The sequence below is a fragment of the Metopolophium dirhodum genome, chromosome 7 (genome assembly GCF_019925205.1).
Source record: "Metopolophium dirhodum isolate CAU chromosome 7, ASM1992520v1, whole genome shotgun sequence".
NCBI classification, from domain to species: domain Eukaryota; kingdom Metazoa; phylum Arthropoda; class Insecta; order Hemiptera; family Aphididae; genus Metopolophium; species Metopolophium dirhodum.
In genome coordinates, this window is record NC_083566.1 from 1,783,358 (window position 1) to 1,802,199 (window position 18,842).

Sequence of the window (18,842 nt, forward strand, 5' to 3'; positions counted from 1 at the left end):
GTCTCATGCTCGGCCCGTATTGCTAGCCAATTTCAGATGTAGAGTTGACTGTCATATCTGCGTAGGTTATAGAGAAAATATTTTTATATCGACGAATAATGATATTATTACTCTATTTTCTATGAAATACAACAGACTATAGTGTTGTGTGGGTATTATACATCTCGGACCGACCGGTTAGTGTGTGTGCACGAAGACAAGCACTCTGTATACATTTCATTATTATAATATGTGTGTTCACAAATTCAACGTGTTTCTAAGACACACACGCACACATGCATCAAGACCGTTCGTTTGTACGAGATTACTGCTGCACAGCGTTATAATAATATCATACTGCTCACACGCACACGTATATTATAATAATAGTATATATTACCGAGCACACACACAATATAATACAATATGGAGCACATAATATTATAGTTCCTATGACGTTAAAATACATCAGGTAGGTACTATAGTGTGTAGAAAATCTGTAGGGACTTGGGATTTTTTCGTCGGTTCCCCGCAACGTAATCTGGCCACCGTCGGCATGGTGGTTGTTTTTTTTTCTTTCTCAAATCCACAAAAACCGATGGTTTTATGGTTTATTGGCATTCCGCTGTCGACGAATAATATTAGTGTACGAAACGCAACGATTGTACGGACGGTCGACGATTACAGTGAATGCATATTTTATTATAAATTAAAACACCAGCGCGTACCCACGATTAGACACGATCAAACGATGATTTAAATGTCGTTTTAAACGTTTACAATAAAACACATCGCTGTGCATCAAAATGTATACAGGATGCGAAAGAAGTCGAGTTTCCGTTTTTTGTGTGTGCGATAAATTTTCACTGCGAATCATTACTACTGACGCGAGTAATACGCGGTTCCGCATAATTATTGTAAATTACTGTAACCAGTACCCAAGTCTCGATGCAAACCTCATACAAACGGTTTTCGTTATAAACAATCCTGATAACATATTTCCCATTGTCTGTAATATATATTGTATAATGCGTATAACGACCGACGTAGGTACTACCGTATGATGTATAAATGTATATGTTTGTATGTTTAAAACAAGCGGAGAACACTGCGGAGTTTAATGCCGTGTGACTGACTTCTGTATGGTGTTTTTACTAGATTATTAATTGTATAATTAATTTTAAACCGGGTCGGCCATAACGGCATAACTATACGACGTCGGCCGCCGCGCAGTTTGGGTTCACTCGTAGGTACGCACACGCTTTTCATAACCTTCTTGTCGGCGTTAATTTTTTTAGAAGCAAAAAATACTTATTTTGCAGTTAAAGTATAATATCATACATTTTTCTACAAATCGTACTAAATTTGTAATCTTCTAAAAACAACGATGAGTTCGAAAAGCGCATACACGTAGTGTGTACAACTTATTTGCCGATGTGCGTTTCGCGATAATGCCCATGCCGCGGTTTCAAATCGTTTGAAGTTTACGGAAATATTGCTGATGTACGCAGAGACTTTGTTAAAAATTTTAAGTTTTTTGTACACTTGCGCGAATTGTTTACGGGTAAGTTTTAATCGATACGGGTTCTGGCGGATGGATCTCCACTATCTATACGCAATTTAAGGGATTAAAGGGTCACTAAAAATTTCACATCCTGCAAGAGTCCAAGGCCAAGTAGATCTAAGTTTTGCTGTAAGTAATTAGTTTTAAATAAGTTTTTAACGTTTTGTGCTCTGTTCAGAATAAGACAAGACCAGGCGGCCACGGTCAAAACCGGTTTCGCTACGTAAATCCGGTGTGCTCTTATTCTGAATACTGAACAGACTATATTATTATAGTGTATCGTAAATACTAAATAGTATCTGCATTTATTACTTGAAGGGAAACTAACAACTAAGAAGTAATAAGCTATAATCCAGATGTATTCGGATAACAATTTATGTCTGACGACAAGCAAAACTAATTTTAGAAATTACCTGATTGCATAATAATTATTAAAATACATTGTAACAAAATTTTCTTAGAAACGATATTGCGTCTTTATGCTTTAGCAGGGTTGTTATGTTTAAGACACAATATTTTAGACAATATATTTGTTTAAAACATGAATTTAAAACATTTGTTTTAAACGTTTTGTTCATTGTTTAAACTTAAAAACGAATAAAACATGTTTAAAACGTTGTAAAATCCAAGTGAATATTGTATATTTTTTTGGAAACTCGTTCAGAAAAAAAGTTGAAGTATTAAATAATTATATCTATTATATCTATTACCATCGTAAATTTTAATTTTTTTTAAAATTTTATTGAATAAATTACCAAATTATAAATGATTTACTTAATAGTTAATATATATACATAATATTATAATGGGCAACTCAATGCTACTAGAGAGCCAATTTCGAATGTGCGAAAATCTAGTGGGCCCAAGGAACACGGAAAGCAAAAAAAAACCTCATGTTAACGTATAATACTTGATAATAATTAATTATATCTACGTATTACGATAAACGTTATATTGATTTTAATAATTTTATAAACATAGGTAATAAAATAAAATACAGACAATTTTGAACATTTTAAATTTGTATAAACTAAACTGAAATGTAGCATGGGCCAGTGAAAAATGATACGAAAGTTGCCCATCCCTGGACTATAGTAATACACAGTGGCACGAAGAAGGACTTTATTTGAGGGCACGTGTCTCGGTTTAAAGAGTATTATAGTGGGTGTCCTGGATACTATTGACATTTCACATATTATAATAATTTAGGACTTGAGTACACACAAAGAAAATCTTACTCGGTTACCATTTACTTAAATACGTAATTACTCATGTACAGTATTATATATGAATTTGTAGGTACGATTACTAATATAATTTATTGTGCCTCACAAGTTAATGATTTCGCCAAGCAGCTGGACCAATACGAAAATGTAATTAAATATGTATTTTGTATTCGTGAATGTTAAAAAATATAATAATTTTAATTGAGAATAATTAATGTTATTAATGCTAATAATTGGTACTCGTTTACAGTTTACATATTTTCATAATGTACTTACAATAAAATGAATACAGGCTACGGCTAATATACATACAACAATATATTGCCTGTATAATTCATATTATATTTGTTTTACAAAACAGTTGCACTTAAGATATAATCTCAATATCTCAGAGCTTATATAATTTATGTTATATGATGTAAGTGCCTATACTTTATAAGAATCGAAATATTCCTTCGAAAAATTAAAACGGATACGGGAAAAACAACAACACGAAAAACCTATTAATTTTAATACTTTTTGAATAGCACACTGTCCACGTATTTGTTAATTACATGGGATAACGTTATGCCGCATTCTCTCCGAAGCGATATTAAATCAAAACGCGAAATGTATTTCATCCAGTGTCCATTAAATAAACGATATATATATTTTTTTTTGTTATAAATATTCAAAATAAAGTTGTAACGTTCAAAATAATTACCATAAAATTACGGGAAAGTCTTGTAGAATATAAAAATACTATTAATAGTAATTGGACGGTTTTTTCGTTGCATATAATATAGTGGCGCAGGAATAATAGCCTAAAGGTTTCAGGAGATTTTTTTTTATCTTTCCAGTTAGTTGATATTCGAGGGTTCATTAAATCGGTATAGTGAATTAATCTTGTTACCGCGAAGCCTAACGATTTCCGAATATAGTTGCAAACAATTAACAGGTCGTATTGTCGCAATTTATAGTTCATCGTTATTGGGTTATTCGTTATAAACATATTATATTTATTAAAAACTGGATCTACAAGACCTCAAAAAGTCTAAAATAGTAATTATTTAACAAATATTGACACGACTAAACGTATTGAAATGTTTTATTTTCAAACTTTATCATAACATTGACTGTAACAATGTAAATTGTTTCAAAAACACTTATACGAGTGTGAACAAATCAATAATATTATTTGAAATGTTGAGTGTTTAGGTATCGATAGATGATTCGAATTTAAAAAAAATTTGTATTAATACTATTTTTGTATTGCGTTGCAAAATTAACCTTTGTACAACCCTTGAACTATCCCCGAAATCCAATTTTATCTTACGGGTTGCGGTAACGTAATCCCAGCACCTGGATTAGTTATTTTTTACAAAATTCAACTTTTAACTGTACAGTATTATGTACTGTATTTTGTACATTTTTGTACAACCAAACTTTATTAACACCCTACAATCATACGCTTAAAGAAGGAATTTATATTTATATATTTTTATTTATAATGTGTACATAATTATCTTTGATTCAATAATAATAAAAATAGTTATACATAGCTGTATAATAGCTATATAAGTATATTACTAATCTTCTTCTTATCGTGTCCGGGCCAATGATATATAGAACATTTTGAAATTTAGATTTAGAACGCAGCGTAGATGTCTGATTTTTTTCTTTTTTTTTTATTAAGTAAGTTTAAGTATGCATAGGTATCACATACTTATTGACTTATGAAATTTTATGTTAGCTCCGCGTGGTAGTATATATGAACCGTAAGAATTTAATAGTAAATTACGACATATTGCTTCATAATACTTCAACTACCCGTCCAAACAATATTATAGTTGTCAAAACTGTACTTTTGTTATTTTCTACCGGCCGCCGATTTAGGTTCTACCGCCGCGGCCGCCGTTAGACTGAAAAGGTTAAAGGCACGAACCGAGATGTGTTATTAGGTACTATTAGTTATGGTGTGTTACTTATGTGATATAATATTATCGGCACACCCTCACTCGCGCACACAAGTCGTCTGCGGCGGCGGCGGTGGAGGCTACGAGCGTTATTAAAAAATATATATAATAACATACAGATAACTTACGAGTGTTATAATAAATATTTTACTACCCGTGTGCACGCTGTACAGTAATAACGATATAATATATTATAAACGTATGTACACAGCACGCCCGTCGGACGGACGTCGTAACCGCCGCCGCGGTCGTACGCTCGCTCCTCGTGCCCACCACTCGAGATTTCTATTTCGTCATAACTTTTCCGTCTCTTCTTCTGATGCTTTTCGTATAGTTCCACCCCACCCCACTTCGCCACCGACGACGCTGACGAGACCGTGTGGGCAGGCGCAGGTGGCACGGCGATGTACAGCCCGTACAGGTAGCCGGCCCGGTCGCAGGTATATATACCTACAGTAGTTTTTATAATATTATTATTATTATTATCGTATGTACATGACGTATAAAGTTACGTGAACAACACCGCGAGCGCGCACGCACGACCACATCGTTAGTGCCGGAAACCGACAACAGGTGACGCTACCAGCGTCGTCGTTCGAAGGGCACCGACACCGACTTCGCCGACTCCCACTCGACCACCGCCGTCCTACCCCCACTGCGCCGTACAGGTCGCGTCACCCGCGCACCGCATAGCATCTGACGGCCACCGCCGTTGACGACGGCGCGACGTAACCAGTACCCAGTACCGGCAGAGGCTGAACGATCCGGTACCTGTTTCGTTATTCCCTCGTCGGTTTTCGTCCGTAACGACTAAATAGTAAATAACGAGTCGCCGCGCCGTGAGTGCGTCGTTATACAGTGCGTCCGTGTCCGTCCGTTCGTTCGTCCGCCGCATTCTTTCGGCGCGGATCGACGATTTGTTTCATTCGGCGACGCGAGTTCGGGTTTTATTGTTATTGGTTCATCGTCTCACTCGATCCGGACGGTAGTCGTCGTTACGACTTGACGTATGCGTGCGCCAGTGGTGTTCCGTTTTCGTTTCCCCGATAAAAGCGGCTCTGCCGCCGCCGCGTGCGGACACATCGGGTTTTCCGACGTCCGTCCTCCTATCACGTAAGTGTAAATTCCACAAGACTTTTAATATTGTACAAAAATATCGATGCGATAAGTAGGTGTTGTGTACTTGCCCGTGTTCGTGTGTTATCACCGTCGTCACTGTCCCCGACGATATATGCGTATTATTGCGTACCCACCGGTTCGAAAAGATTAAAATATATTGATAATTTGCAATCGTTGTCCCGCTGCGGTTATCGGCGCGTTTCGTTCATAACGGCGGAAAAGGCCCAAAAAGCACTTGGTAGTCGGTATACCAACGGTGCAGATCTGCCTGTTGGGAGGGGGGGAGGGGTGGAGAAACAATGGTGACAATATTTTTAAAACAGACGTAGCAGGTACACTGTCAAACGAATTATTGATTTGCAAAAACGTCGAGGAGGTGGATCGAACTGGTCATCCCCACAACGCCCTCCCTCCCTCCTCGACAAAGCAACGGTATCAAGTTTTTAGACGTCCGTGAGCGTAACTTTGAACGCCGTCGCCGCACATTGAACCTCGTCGCGCCGATCTGCGGAGGGAGATACCGCGAGAGGCCCCGTCCTTGAAGAACCCGCGCGAATATGAACCGTCGGCGGTTGTTCCTGGTTATAGTCCTACGGGCCACAACTACAAAATGTAAATTATAATATTTTGTTAAAATATTTTTGATTATCCGAGCAATTGAAAATCATTATTTCTTGCCGGTCACGGACGGATGAGTAGGTAGGCACCTCTATGAGCATAAATATATCGCTTTGCCGCCGATCGTATTTCTATTTTTACAACGGTGGCGCGGCGTATCCGACTATGGTCTACTGGTAGCGGCCGACAATGTATTTTCGTAGTAAACACGACGGTGATAAAAATATATGTTATAGTATAATAATTACTATTGAGGAGTTCGATAAGGTTATATCGACACGACGCGCAATAATCACAGAAATAATCTACTGTTATTATACCAATTATACGGGTGTCGCCTCCCGTCGGTCCGTCATTAGTGTCGTGAGCACCGGAATGATATACTATAATATTATTATAGTAGCCACCGTTGTTCTATTTGCGTGTCAGGAAATTTTTGATCGCGAGACTAATATTAAAAACCGCGTCCCATGTCGTGCCCCGGCGAATGTTCAATCGTAAACTGGCCAATGAATAACACCGTCATTTTTCACGGGAACACGATGTAAATACATTATTAATTGTCGATATTCAACGCAATCGCCGTAATAAGGTCTGTGATCTGTGGAACGTTTACTGGACGCAGGTCGGGGATGACGTATAGGCGCGGAGAGTCCCCGCTTATAATTTTATCTTTTAAAAAAGACCTGTTGGATTCGCGTCTTGCGGATTTTCAGACCCTGTTTACGTTTACGGCGGCATTTCTGTAGGTGAGTGTGAGTGAGATGACGAAGGCGGTCGTCGCGTCCGGTACGAGTTGTTTGTGTACAAACACCGACGTGATTTTTATACTCTTTTCGACCCTTTCGTTCGTGGGTCCGTCCACCCCCTCGGCAGTCCCTCCGGACACAATATTGCAATAACAACATGAATAACAATAATAAAATATCGGCATCTCGTAATTCGTATAATATGCTGTTGCGCTCGTCCGTCTTGCATTATCCGAATCGCATTGTCCGAGCTCAAATCGACAACCTGCGATGACGTGCAATATTGTATCGGTGAGGTTTACCGTCCACAGTCAAAATGAAATATTATCATCGTCGCCACCGAGAAAACTATAACGATTGTGATTTGTGGCCGGTCGTCGCTAATTTCAACTTTTTTCGGTCACAGGCACTCGAATCGTGATTTTTTTTCTGATTACATGAATACAAATACCGAAATACGGTTTAGTGTTTGTCACATTTCTACGACCGTCGACATTTTTAGATGTTAACGAAGACGTTACGGTCTTATAGTTTTTAAACATTTCGGGTAAATCATACCTTTAATGTCAAACCACACTTACATATGAATATGTGATGATGGATGGATAACATTGTCCGCGTGAGTAACTCTTTCGTTGGATGTTTTATTCGATATTTTTATCTTTGAATGGTTACCAATTGATAATAACGAGAAAATGTTTTGAAAACAATGTTATGTATTTCAACTATGAGGTATATACACTTTCGTTACAGTGTATTACAACATAGAGTAATGTAGTATCTGCGATATGGTATCTCTTGCAATAAATTAAAATATCGACGATCTTGCGAAAATATTGATAATTCATATCGTACCTGTACACATCTCAGGAATCGCCACTATTATTGCACTCGTTTAGATTTCCAAAGGTGTACAAATCAATACCGTAACAGTGTCCTATTATTGTTTTCACATTTTACTTAAAGTATTTATAGCCGTCCGTCGGGAACGAGTTTTTGACTTAATCGCGCATAAATTATCATCGCATAATATCTATTATATTATTATTATCTGTACGCGCGCGCGACTACCGTGTGCGCGTCCTTACACGTTTTACAGTGATAAAATAACAATAATAATACGGTTTACTCTCGATTGTCTTCCACGGAATCGTCTACATACCTCTATGTGTATAGAAAAAAAAATATATACGTATCGTATCTTTCCATTGTAAATCATTATAGGTTTGATTGGGTTGTGAATTTGTCGTAGCCGATAACTCGACAACGACGTAAAATACGCTTATTTAAAATTATTAATACACGCGTGTGTACTTTTATTAATACGCATCATGTTATGTTCCTTTAATGCTAGAGATAATTTTTCATTGTACATACATGTGTATCTTTTTTAATAATACATAAAATAATATGTAATAATAATTTTCAATTTCAATTTCCAATTTAGTGTAAAATTTAATTTTGCGGATTATCCGCGGAATCCGTCTATCCGTGGATGTCCTGCCACCCTATTCCGCGGATGATCGGGAGTAAACCGTATTTAACATTACGTGCGTATTATTATTCGTAATCAACAAACGTCATCGTAAAATCTAGCGCGTGCACTTGTTGATGCGGCGGCGGCGGCGGCGGTGATAACGATATTATGCGTTTACTTAATCCTCACCAGACTCATATTATTATTATTGAATATAGTACCTACCTACGCGTTTGTCCGAATGTAACGCGCGATTGTCAAACAATTTTTTTTTTTATACGTTACGTATTGAGTTCGGTAGACGGTCGAAAAAATGCTGTTTTTTTCCCGCTCGCATGTCTATATTATTCTCGCGCGTGATTTATACACGCCTATTGTATTTAAATGCCGCGTAGTCGGATCGTCGGAAATCGCATTCTCAGATTTGTGATTTCAGATAGAGAAAAAAAAAAAATTATAAAAAAACGTTTGCCTCAGGTTTCGTTCTTGCAGTATAATGCGAACACGTTTGATACGTACAATATAATATAGGCCAAGATACCTTGTTATATAATTGTATCAATAATATACGAGTACCATACAGCGTATAGAGAATAATATGCGAATCCTTAGCCCGCTGTGCAGTTTATCGTTGAGACATTTGAGAGCTACGATGGTTTGGTATGCTTGTATGCTTCATTCGATAATTCGTAATCACTAACCATCTATTTTTATTAGCTCATAATTTGATATAAATGTCCACTGCTCTCCTTCTATGCGAATTATATTAGTAAAACATTATACTATAGTACCACGGCCAGTATAGGTTTCAAACCAGTATAATATCTAAAAAGTGCAAATTATTTAATTAAAACCTACCGGCTCCACCATAATTATAATAATAATAAAATAATTTCAATAATTAATGAGTACGTTCGACGGATAGAAAATGTTCTTTTAAACCGTACCTGTACGAATTGTATTGTGAACAATGTATAGTAACTATTTTTTTAACTACCCAGTGGAGTAGAGCGTTACAGGTGTTCTACGACTCTAAGAAAGTTCATAGTAAAATATCTGTGCAATTTAACATGGACTCATTATATTTTTATGATGGTCAAAATATAATATTCCTAGCATCGAATTATAACGTAAGATTAACTTTATTTAGATATTCCTACTGGAAATAATGAGTGTATGATATTAAAATTAATCACCAATCTAATATCAGAACAAAAGAATTTATACTTTGTTAATTGAATCGTTTATTTTTACACGAAGCAGCTATCAGCCTAATACATGACTTTAAAATAGTTTTGACTATTTTATCAATAATATTTCAAGTTTATTTGGGTTAAATACGTGATATACCTAGGTATTAGGTATGCTTAGTATCACTAAATGAAATAAATATTTTTTTATGTTTCAAACGTGATGATTGCATTCCCGAGATGGTCGCATGAACAATTTATAATTTACGTTGATTAAACGGCTAGGGATTTAGTCTTTTTTAATAAAAATCATAATGTGATTTAAAAAGTGTATACTCAATGAATAATGATCATCTACCAACACTCAACACTATATAAATATATAATAGGTACTATCCAGTGGCGCGACGAACTTCATTAACTTATGAGGCACAATAATTTATAAGTATTAGTAATTATAAATACTTATATAAGTAATTACGTATTTACGTAAATGATAACCGAGAAAGACTGGCCTAGTCTTAATGTGTACTTAATAAATTATTTATTACATGTGAAATGACCCTAGTCCCCAGGACTCCCAACACCCTTTAAACTGAGACACGTGCCTCAAATAAAGTCCTTATTCACGCCACTGATATTATCTATCAGATCCTACCTAACCTAATAGTTTCAGATAACGCAAAAAGTGTATACCCATGCAGGGACGAATCTAGAGCAAAGACTTATTGGGGGGGGGGGGGTTCTTATTCGTTTGAATCATTAAATGTATGCTGTACGCATTGATAATAGAGATATGGATAGGACATAATAATAGTCTTATCAGCGGTAATCAATTAGTGATCCAATTGAGACCAAATAAATGTACCTATGTCGAGTATCTACTATCAATATTCAATATAAAAGGACCTCAATTGGCTTTCCCTCCTAGACCGTGGCCACGACTATAATATTTATATCTTGTACTTTTTTTAAATATTACATGACTACATAAGAATTAAATCACTATTTTTTTTTTTTATAGCGCTTGTCGTTAAGTTATCATGTTCTGAGACGGTGTATGGTAAAACAAATTTATTTATATACCTAGTTAAAAGTATCGAGCGTAGAGGCTTTGCCCCTTGCCCCTCCCTCTGGATTCGTCACTGTTTGTGCCACTACAATTTATGATTAAATAGATGGTTTTTTTTTTATTATTATTATTATTATTTTATAGATCGTACATTATAATATTATAGCTATTGATTTTAAAGTATACATACAGTATATAAGCCATATCCTATCGGAAGTGGCATTTGTGACCTATAGATTCACTGATCCGTTTGCATTGCTCTTTATCTAAACGAACGCAGCGATCCTAGCGACCCATTAGGCCGGTGTTACACAACTGTGGAGCGTTTGTATACACCTCGCACATTTAAAACCGACACGCCGTTAGATTGGACAAGACGTGCCCCGCCAATTTTCCTTTGGCGTGAGGTGCAGAAACCGACAATATTTTCGGGAAGAAACGCGCCGCTCGTACAAACCTTGGCGCGCAACACCAATCGGACGTCGACTGTGTACCGAGCTATACCCATAGATAATATAAGAATGGATAGGACAAGCCTATACCAGTTCCATATGGGGCCGTGTGCTTTTTTGGGCAAGAGAGAACGTAAAGAGAGAAAGACGATATGGGGCTTTTTAAGGTTATGTGCAAAACCATTTTATTAAATAATAATGATAACATGATAGTCAGTTATATTTAGATATTTGTCAGTTTGTATTTGATTGTTGTGCCACTTGTGCCTGGAAAATTACTCTAAACTTTGTTAAATATTTAAAATATTTAAATTTAAATTTATTATTATTTATCAATTATCATATCAATATTTGCCTCATATAACCTTAAAATAGTATCAGTGAAATTTCATGTGATAATGTCCTATCCATTCTTATATTATCTATGGCTATACCACTGCACACTCCTAGCGTCGCGCAACGCGCCCGTGTGATACCGGCTTTCAAATATTAGCTGCTTCCAATATCAACAATAGGATTGCTTATCAGTTATCTGTGTAATACTATAAAATCGATGGTACAACCGCTAACTCAAAAACGGTAAACTATACGATTATATTTTATGCACACATATACCATCACTATACGTCTGTACCACCTAGGTGCCAAGTTTATTAAAAACGCTCGTCGATCTCTCTTTCCCCGCCTAAAACGAAAACATCCTACGAATTACCCATCCATTGTTTGTTATAAATTATAATATATTATATTATGTTGAAGCCGGTTAGGTTTCGACGTTGACCCGACATGTTCACGCGACGGACGTACAATGATAAAAGTAACAAAGAACCAAAAAAAAAAAAAATATCCTAAATAGTAGCGTTTGTCGCGCGCGTTTAGTCGACAGTAAAATATTATAATAACTTACCTATATTATGCTACTTTACCTAAATATAATAATAATATTACAATATAATGTATTTCTATGTGCTTGCAGAGAACAATGCGACTTACGTGCGGCGTGTGTTTCAGGCGATTAGCATAATGTCGAGCGGAAAGCAGTGGCGGCGGGAAGCCGGCTTCTGTCGGCGGCGAGGGCGTAAAGCCGGGCGTGGGATCGGCGTTCGTGCCGGTCATGCCGTCCAGCGGATCGTTTTACGGGCACCCGTCGATTGCGTCGCTGCAACAGCCGTCGCCGTCGTCGGCTGACTTTTACGCCGCGTCCATGATGGCCGACAAGCACAAGGCCCTCCACCAGCACCCACCACCTGTCTACGCTTCAGCAGCAGCAACAGCAACAGCCGTCGCCGGGCATGTACGTGCCCAAACACAAATCACAGCAACAGCAGCAGCAACAGTTGTCGTCGGCCAACGCCGCTGCGGCTGCGGCGGCCGTTTCGCTGATCCACCAGCAACAGCAGATGGCTATGGCACTGGACAAGAACAAGGTGTTACAGGCGGCCATGCATCAGCGAGGCTATGCTCACCCGTTCCTGCTCAACCCCGGCGGCCAGTACGGCAGTCAGCCTCTGTTCGGTGGCCCAGCCGCGGGTACCGGCCCTGGCGCGTTCGGCTCAGTGGCCGCCCGACCGCGTGCCACTGTGGGCGCTGGCACGGTTGGCATGGCCCGGGCGTCGCGACCAAAAAAACAGTTCATATGCCGGTTCTGCAACCGGCAGTTCACCAAGAGCTACAACCTGTTGATACACGAGCGGACGCACACTGACGAGAGGCCGTACTCGTGTGACATTTGCAAAAAAGCGTTCCGGAGACAGGACCATTTGCGCGAGACATTTGCAAAAAAGCGTTCCGGAGACAGGACCCATTTGCGCGATCACAAGTAAAATACCTAATTTAAATCATAGTAGTTTAAACTATACATTTAACGCCTCGAGTATCCGTAAAAAAACTTCGAGCATATTGTAATATTTTGTGTTGGACCCTTCCACACTATAAATTATTGTGGCTTAGTCCAGCGTTTCCCAAACTGTGGTCCGCAGGCCCTGGCCCGTATTTAAGGGGGCCAGGGGTGGGAAATTGCCCTTTTTGGTGTAACCTGGGGGGGGGGGGGGGCGGTAAATTTTCATGAACTTTTTTTTATGTATTAAGCCAACAATCAACATGGTTAAAACTTTAAAATTATGTAAAATGTTTTTTTTCATTGTGTAATGCGATTTGGTGGAGATTTCTCCAAAGTTTATTTTAGGATATTCTCTCAAATCTATTTTTATACGAACAACAATAATTCCTTGGATGACTGATAACAACATGATTGCAGCCCATAGGTATATACAACAACTAGATAGCCGTCTTTGTACTACAGTTGTGACTAATATTGAAAACGGCCGCCATTTACAAAGCAGGCAATGTTTAGATTTATTTATATACATATATATTAGTCTATAACGTATATACTGTGATAATATTATTTTGTAAACATTGCCTGTTTTGTAAATGGCGGCTGACTTCGATGACAAGTAGGAGTCGGGCAGACGGCTATCTAGTTGTTGTATATATCTATGGTGCAGCCCGTATATCTGCTAACGTTGTTGTAAAACACAACATAATAATAGGCAGGGAGCTACTGATGGTTTGATCTCACTTATTTTAGCTTCGTTGACATTTGTAATACTAATAGAATCGGGCCTGCAGAATACGATGGAAAATTAGGCCGATTCGTAGACCAGCTCGGGGGGGGGGGGGGGGGGGTCCTCAGCCACCAACATCAAATGATTTGAAAAAAACCTAAATTATGTTTAAAAAAATGTGCTGATAAAAAATTCGGATTCTGACGTGTGAAAAACAATATAATTATAAAGTTGTAAAGTTAATAAAATTTAATATATTATAATTGTTTTTTTACATGACGTTAAAATGTAAATTTTCATCAGCTGATTATTTTATATAACATAATTTAATTATTTAAAAATCATGGTGAACCAAATTTTGGTGAAACACTCCCCCCCCCTACCGAGCTGGTCTACGAATCAGCCGATTTTCCTATAGTATTCAGCAGGCCCGATTCAATTTGTTGTACAAATTTCATGGGAACTAAAATAGGTGAGGTAAAACCGGTCAGTAGCTCCTAGACTAAAATAAATATGTTTTATTTTACTTCACGTAATACCTACTTGATTATTTTCTCTCCGAAGTTACTTTAATAGCTTTAAAATAGCTTTAATCACTTATCAACATTTATCGTCAGACGTTCGTTAAATAGATAAACAGATATACTGCGTCCTTTCTGAGTTCCGTGTGTTTTATGTATTACGGAATATGAATAACATTAGAAACTGGACACTGGTGTATATAATAGTTTTGTTATTAAATGTATTGTTCGGCTGTGAAAAACGACCCAATGCAAATATATTATGTTTATTTTTTATCAATTGGAAACCCCGTCTTTTGACAATTATAGTGTATGAAAAAAAACTACTTTTGTATTAAAAAAAAAAATACTATAAACAAAACTTGAAGCGAATCAGTAATTTTGCTCTCCAAATTGCCAAAATGTGTAAATTATTAATAACAATATATATTTCAACTAGATTAATATCTTAATTGTAAACAAGCCATAGACAAAACTTTAATGAGTAAAAATATGCACAGTATAATATTTTTGTGTATGCAATAAGAGTTGCATTATTATTACGCTAATTATACAACGTGGTATTGTTTAACATATTATATTTTTTGAATTAAATTGATTCAACGAAGTCGGAAGTTGAGAAAAAGACGCGTCCACGTCAGAATAATGCATTAAATTCATAGTCTTAATGAGTTATAGCAATATTATTATGAGACGTCGCAGAGAACATAATATCCTTATTATTTCACGTACCTATCTGTTATTAATTTTTTTTAAAGAATAGAAGAGGAACTTGACTAACCCTAACCTAACTAAAACTATTTTATTTATAAAACATGGGAACACAAAGGACAAAATACGGATCTCAGCCCCCGAGGGCTATAAGTCCTGTATCCTGGGGCTCAGCTCTAAGATTTTAAGGGGCCCAATTCCGAAATGCCAGGAGAAGTGCTCCTATACACCCGAAATTTGCCTCTTCGCAACCGGCCGTGTTTGAAAATTCGCTCGCCGCGGACACTGTCGCCAACAACAAAGAACGAATTATTGGAATAAATGCACATCATACCCACGCGTATAATGCCAGTTTAGTGTCGTTTAAATAAAGAACGCGAGCGCGGATAAAATATACGCCGAGATATGTATCCGATCGGTATTTTTCATCTCAGAAATTCCAGCCGTACCTGTGGGTATGTAATGTGTATTGGATATCGAGTTGTCGTGAATTTTTTTTTTGTAATACACGTTATGGTCGTGTGCGATTTCGCCGAGAACGAACGCGACTCGGCGGCGGCGGCGGCAGGTATATTATATAGCAAGCAGCGATATATGATAATAAAAACCGACCACCGCGATGCGGAGACGAATAATATCACTCGGTGTGATTGTCCGTGCGTGGAAAAAAAAAAACACGAAAACCGGTCGGTGTGGTTAATTAAGAAACGTAGTAAAAAGGGGGACCGTACGTAGTGTTGCGTACACGGCCGGTGGCGTCGGCCGAATAGAGGAGGATTTGATGCAATGCGAACGAGAAGGATGAAAATTCGTGAAGAAAAACGGGACGGCAATTTTTCGTTCTCCGTTCAAGCGCCGCCGACTGTTGTCGTCGTCCGGAAGAGCTCCCTCGCCTCGCCTACACGCGTTGTATAATAATATGTCTTTGAACATATTAAAATTTTATCAATGACCGGAGTTAACTCGCATTCCTGCGCCGAAAGCAACGACCGTTTGCGACTGTATCCGTTTGAATTCGAGTACATAATATCTATTTAACCGATTGCGAAGTAAGTCTTTGATGGTGATGTATACAATGACATAACTTTGGATGTCGACAATCGACGAAAAAATCTTAAACGTCCAAAACTAATAATTTCTATTGTGAACACTGCAAAACCTTACGACGTCTTAAGGGTGGACGATGGAGATGTTCTATCCAGCATTTCAGTACCTGCTTAAGGGGTTAGGTAAAATTGGGTCCGCGCTAATTTGGGTACATTTTGAAAGCCGGTAAGTCGGGTCCCGGCTATATAAACCGCGATTAAATATACGTATATTATAATGAAACACATATATTTTAAATTATACCATTTGTACCAATGTATACCGAGATCATAATGTTTTATACCATAATATATTTATTCATAACGTAATAATATTATGTACAATAAAATAATATAATATATATAGGACATTTTATTTTCGGGACCCAATTTACCAATTCCGCTGCATAAATCGTCGTCGACCATAATATCAAGTATTTTTAAGTAAACGTTTTTTCGGAAATCTCTATCCGTCACGAATCTCCGGACCATCATCCCGCGAAAATTACGACCTCGGTTGTGTAGATTGACTCAAATAGGCGGTAGACAACTTCAAAATTCGAAAAACCGTCGTGTGCCGACCAGTTCAACACGCTGCTCGCCGAACGTCCAGGCATAGATTACGTCATTCTTCATATCTATATATGATACTCTTATTATGTTCTGCGTGCCAACACAATACGAAGTATTATAATAATATACACGAACGACGACGGGTTTTAATTATTATTATCGCAGGGAACCCGCAGACGCGCACCGCAACCGTCCTAGGCTGCGGTGGCTGCAGTGCATAACAAGTCTCGACCGTGGTGTATTATAATACACTATTATGTTCTTATACGCACATAATATTACCGCGGTCTGTCCGAACCAGGTGCGTGCAGCACGGAACCACATGCGACGTGATTATAATACGCGTCAGTGGCGGTGGTGGGGTGGGTGGGTGGGTGGGGTGGGTGTATTATAGTATGTATAATGTATAATATTATATACACCGTATAATATAAGTAATATATATTATATTATTTCGCTCGTGCGGGAGAGAGCGGAGAGGATGATCTTGTTTTATACGCGACGGAATGCTGTACTTTCGGCGTATGATAATAATAATAATAATATTAATTACTAAACAACATTTATGCGCACACGAGCGTAATCGCTCCACTATAGTATACGACCATTATATAGGTATATATCAGTTATTTTTATTCGCCGATGTATAAAATATAATATAATGTGTATACTTAATTGGAGCGCGGTAATAAACGTTTTTTTTTTTTCGAAAGGAAAAAACCTCGATTTTTTTAACGCATGCAGTTGTACCGCAGAGGACATTCACTATATTATTATACTCGCTAGTGTGACCAGGTTTATCATGTCTTGTATAAGTATAGAAAACTCGGGGAAAACAATATAATCGCTGCAGTTGTAAACGAATTTAACCAATTTATATGAATTTGTAATTAATAAATACATTATAAATAGTACTTTCTTCGAGATGGACCTATTTTGGAATGCTGCAGCACTCGTCGGTTGCGGTCTTGGAGAACGTCGTAACCATCATATTGTGTTTGTCTCGGTCTTACACACGTGTCACATAGGCAAATGGTAAATTTTCGTTCACCAGTTTCAATAGTGTGTCTTGGTATTATAGTGGATTGACCTATTATCAAACTTTTAGGTGAGAAGATTATCTGTGTTCTATCGTCGGTTTTTAACGATATAATAAATTTTTAAGTGAATTATGAGCATTTTCAAATATTAATATTTTACATACTCATAACTCACTTAAATATTAAAATACCGTAAAACCCGACGAGAGAAACACAGACAATTTTCTTACCTAAAAGTTTGATAATAGGTCAATCCACTATAATACCAAGACTAACAGCACACTATTGAAACCGGTGAACTAAAATTTGTAATGTCGTACATATTGTGTAAGGCGGAGACAACACATGCGTGTACGACGTTCTCAAAGAATAATGACAATATGACATGAATACCTGTTCTCGCCGTGAGCCGTGATTTGTATTTTGCGGGGAGGGGTGGACTGACACAGCAAAATTGAGTTTTTATTTTTAAAATAACAGTATAAAAATTATGTTTATTGTCATTGTAATTTGTGATACTAAGTCCTCTGACACGCACATTACACATGCAACTGTCAACTAAAGTTAATGTTTATGATTTCCATGTATAATCGAATCGAGATATCGGGGTGCAATTGAAACATTGCCTGTTTTGAATAGAATTCGCGAACATTTTGTCTTAGAAACAAGATTTGTAACTTTTTACAACTGTAAACTATAATTTATACATGCGTATAATGACTTTGAATTATGTATATTTTAATATATAAGTAGATATTTAGAGTATTTCGAATAAACAATATAAAGTAATAAATGTTGGTGGTATCTCCTACATCGCGAGAAGTTCTGAGTATCGAGTAAAACCGGTGATGGGTCACAAACGTAATGTAACATAATAAATAACGTCATGTCGTCTTTGAATCCGGTATTGTATTATGTTTTTCGTCTCGTTTCGTTTCTGAACA

General features: G+C 37.3%; 1 protein-coding gene across 1 annotated transcript in view; it reads left to right on the plus strand.

Moving 5' to 3' along the window:
• Positions 1–18,842, plus strand: part of LOC132948295 (protein bowel-like) — a 34,139-nt gene that overhangs the window by 3,377 nt on the left and 11,920 nt on the right. Inside the window, 3 exon segments of the mRNA XM_061018712.1 lie at positions 12,378–12,436; positions 12,438–12,641; positions 12,643–13,220. Of these exon segments, the coding sequence (XP_060874695.1) occupies positions 12,378–12,436; positions 12,438–12,641; positions 12,643–13,220 (841 nt within the window).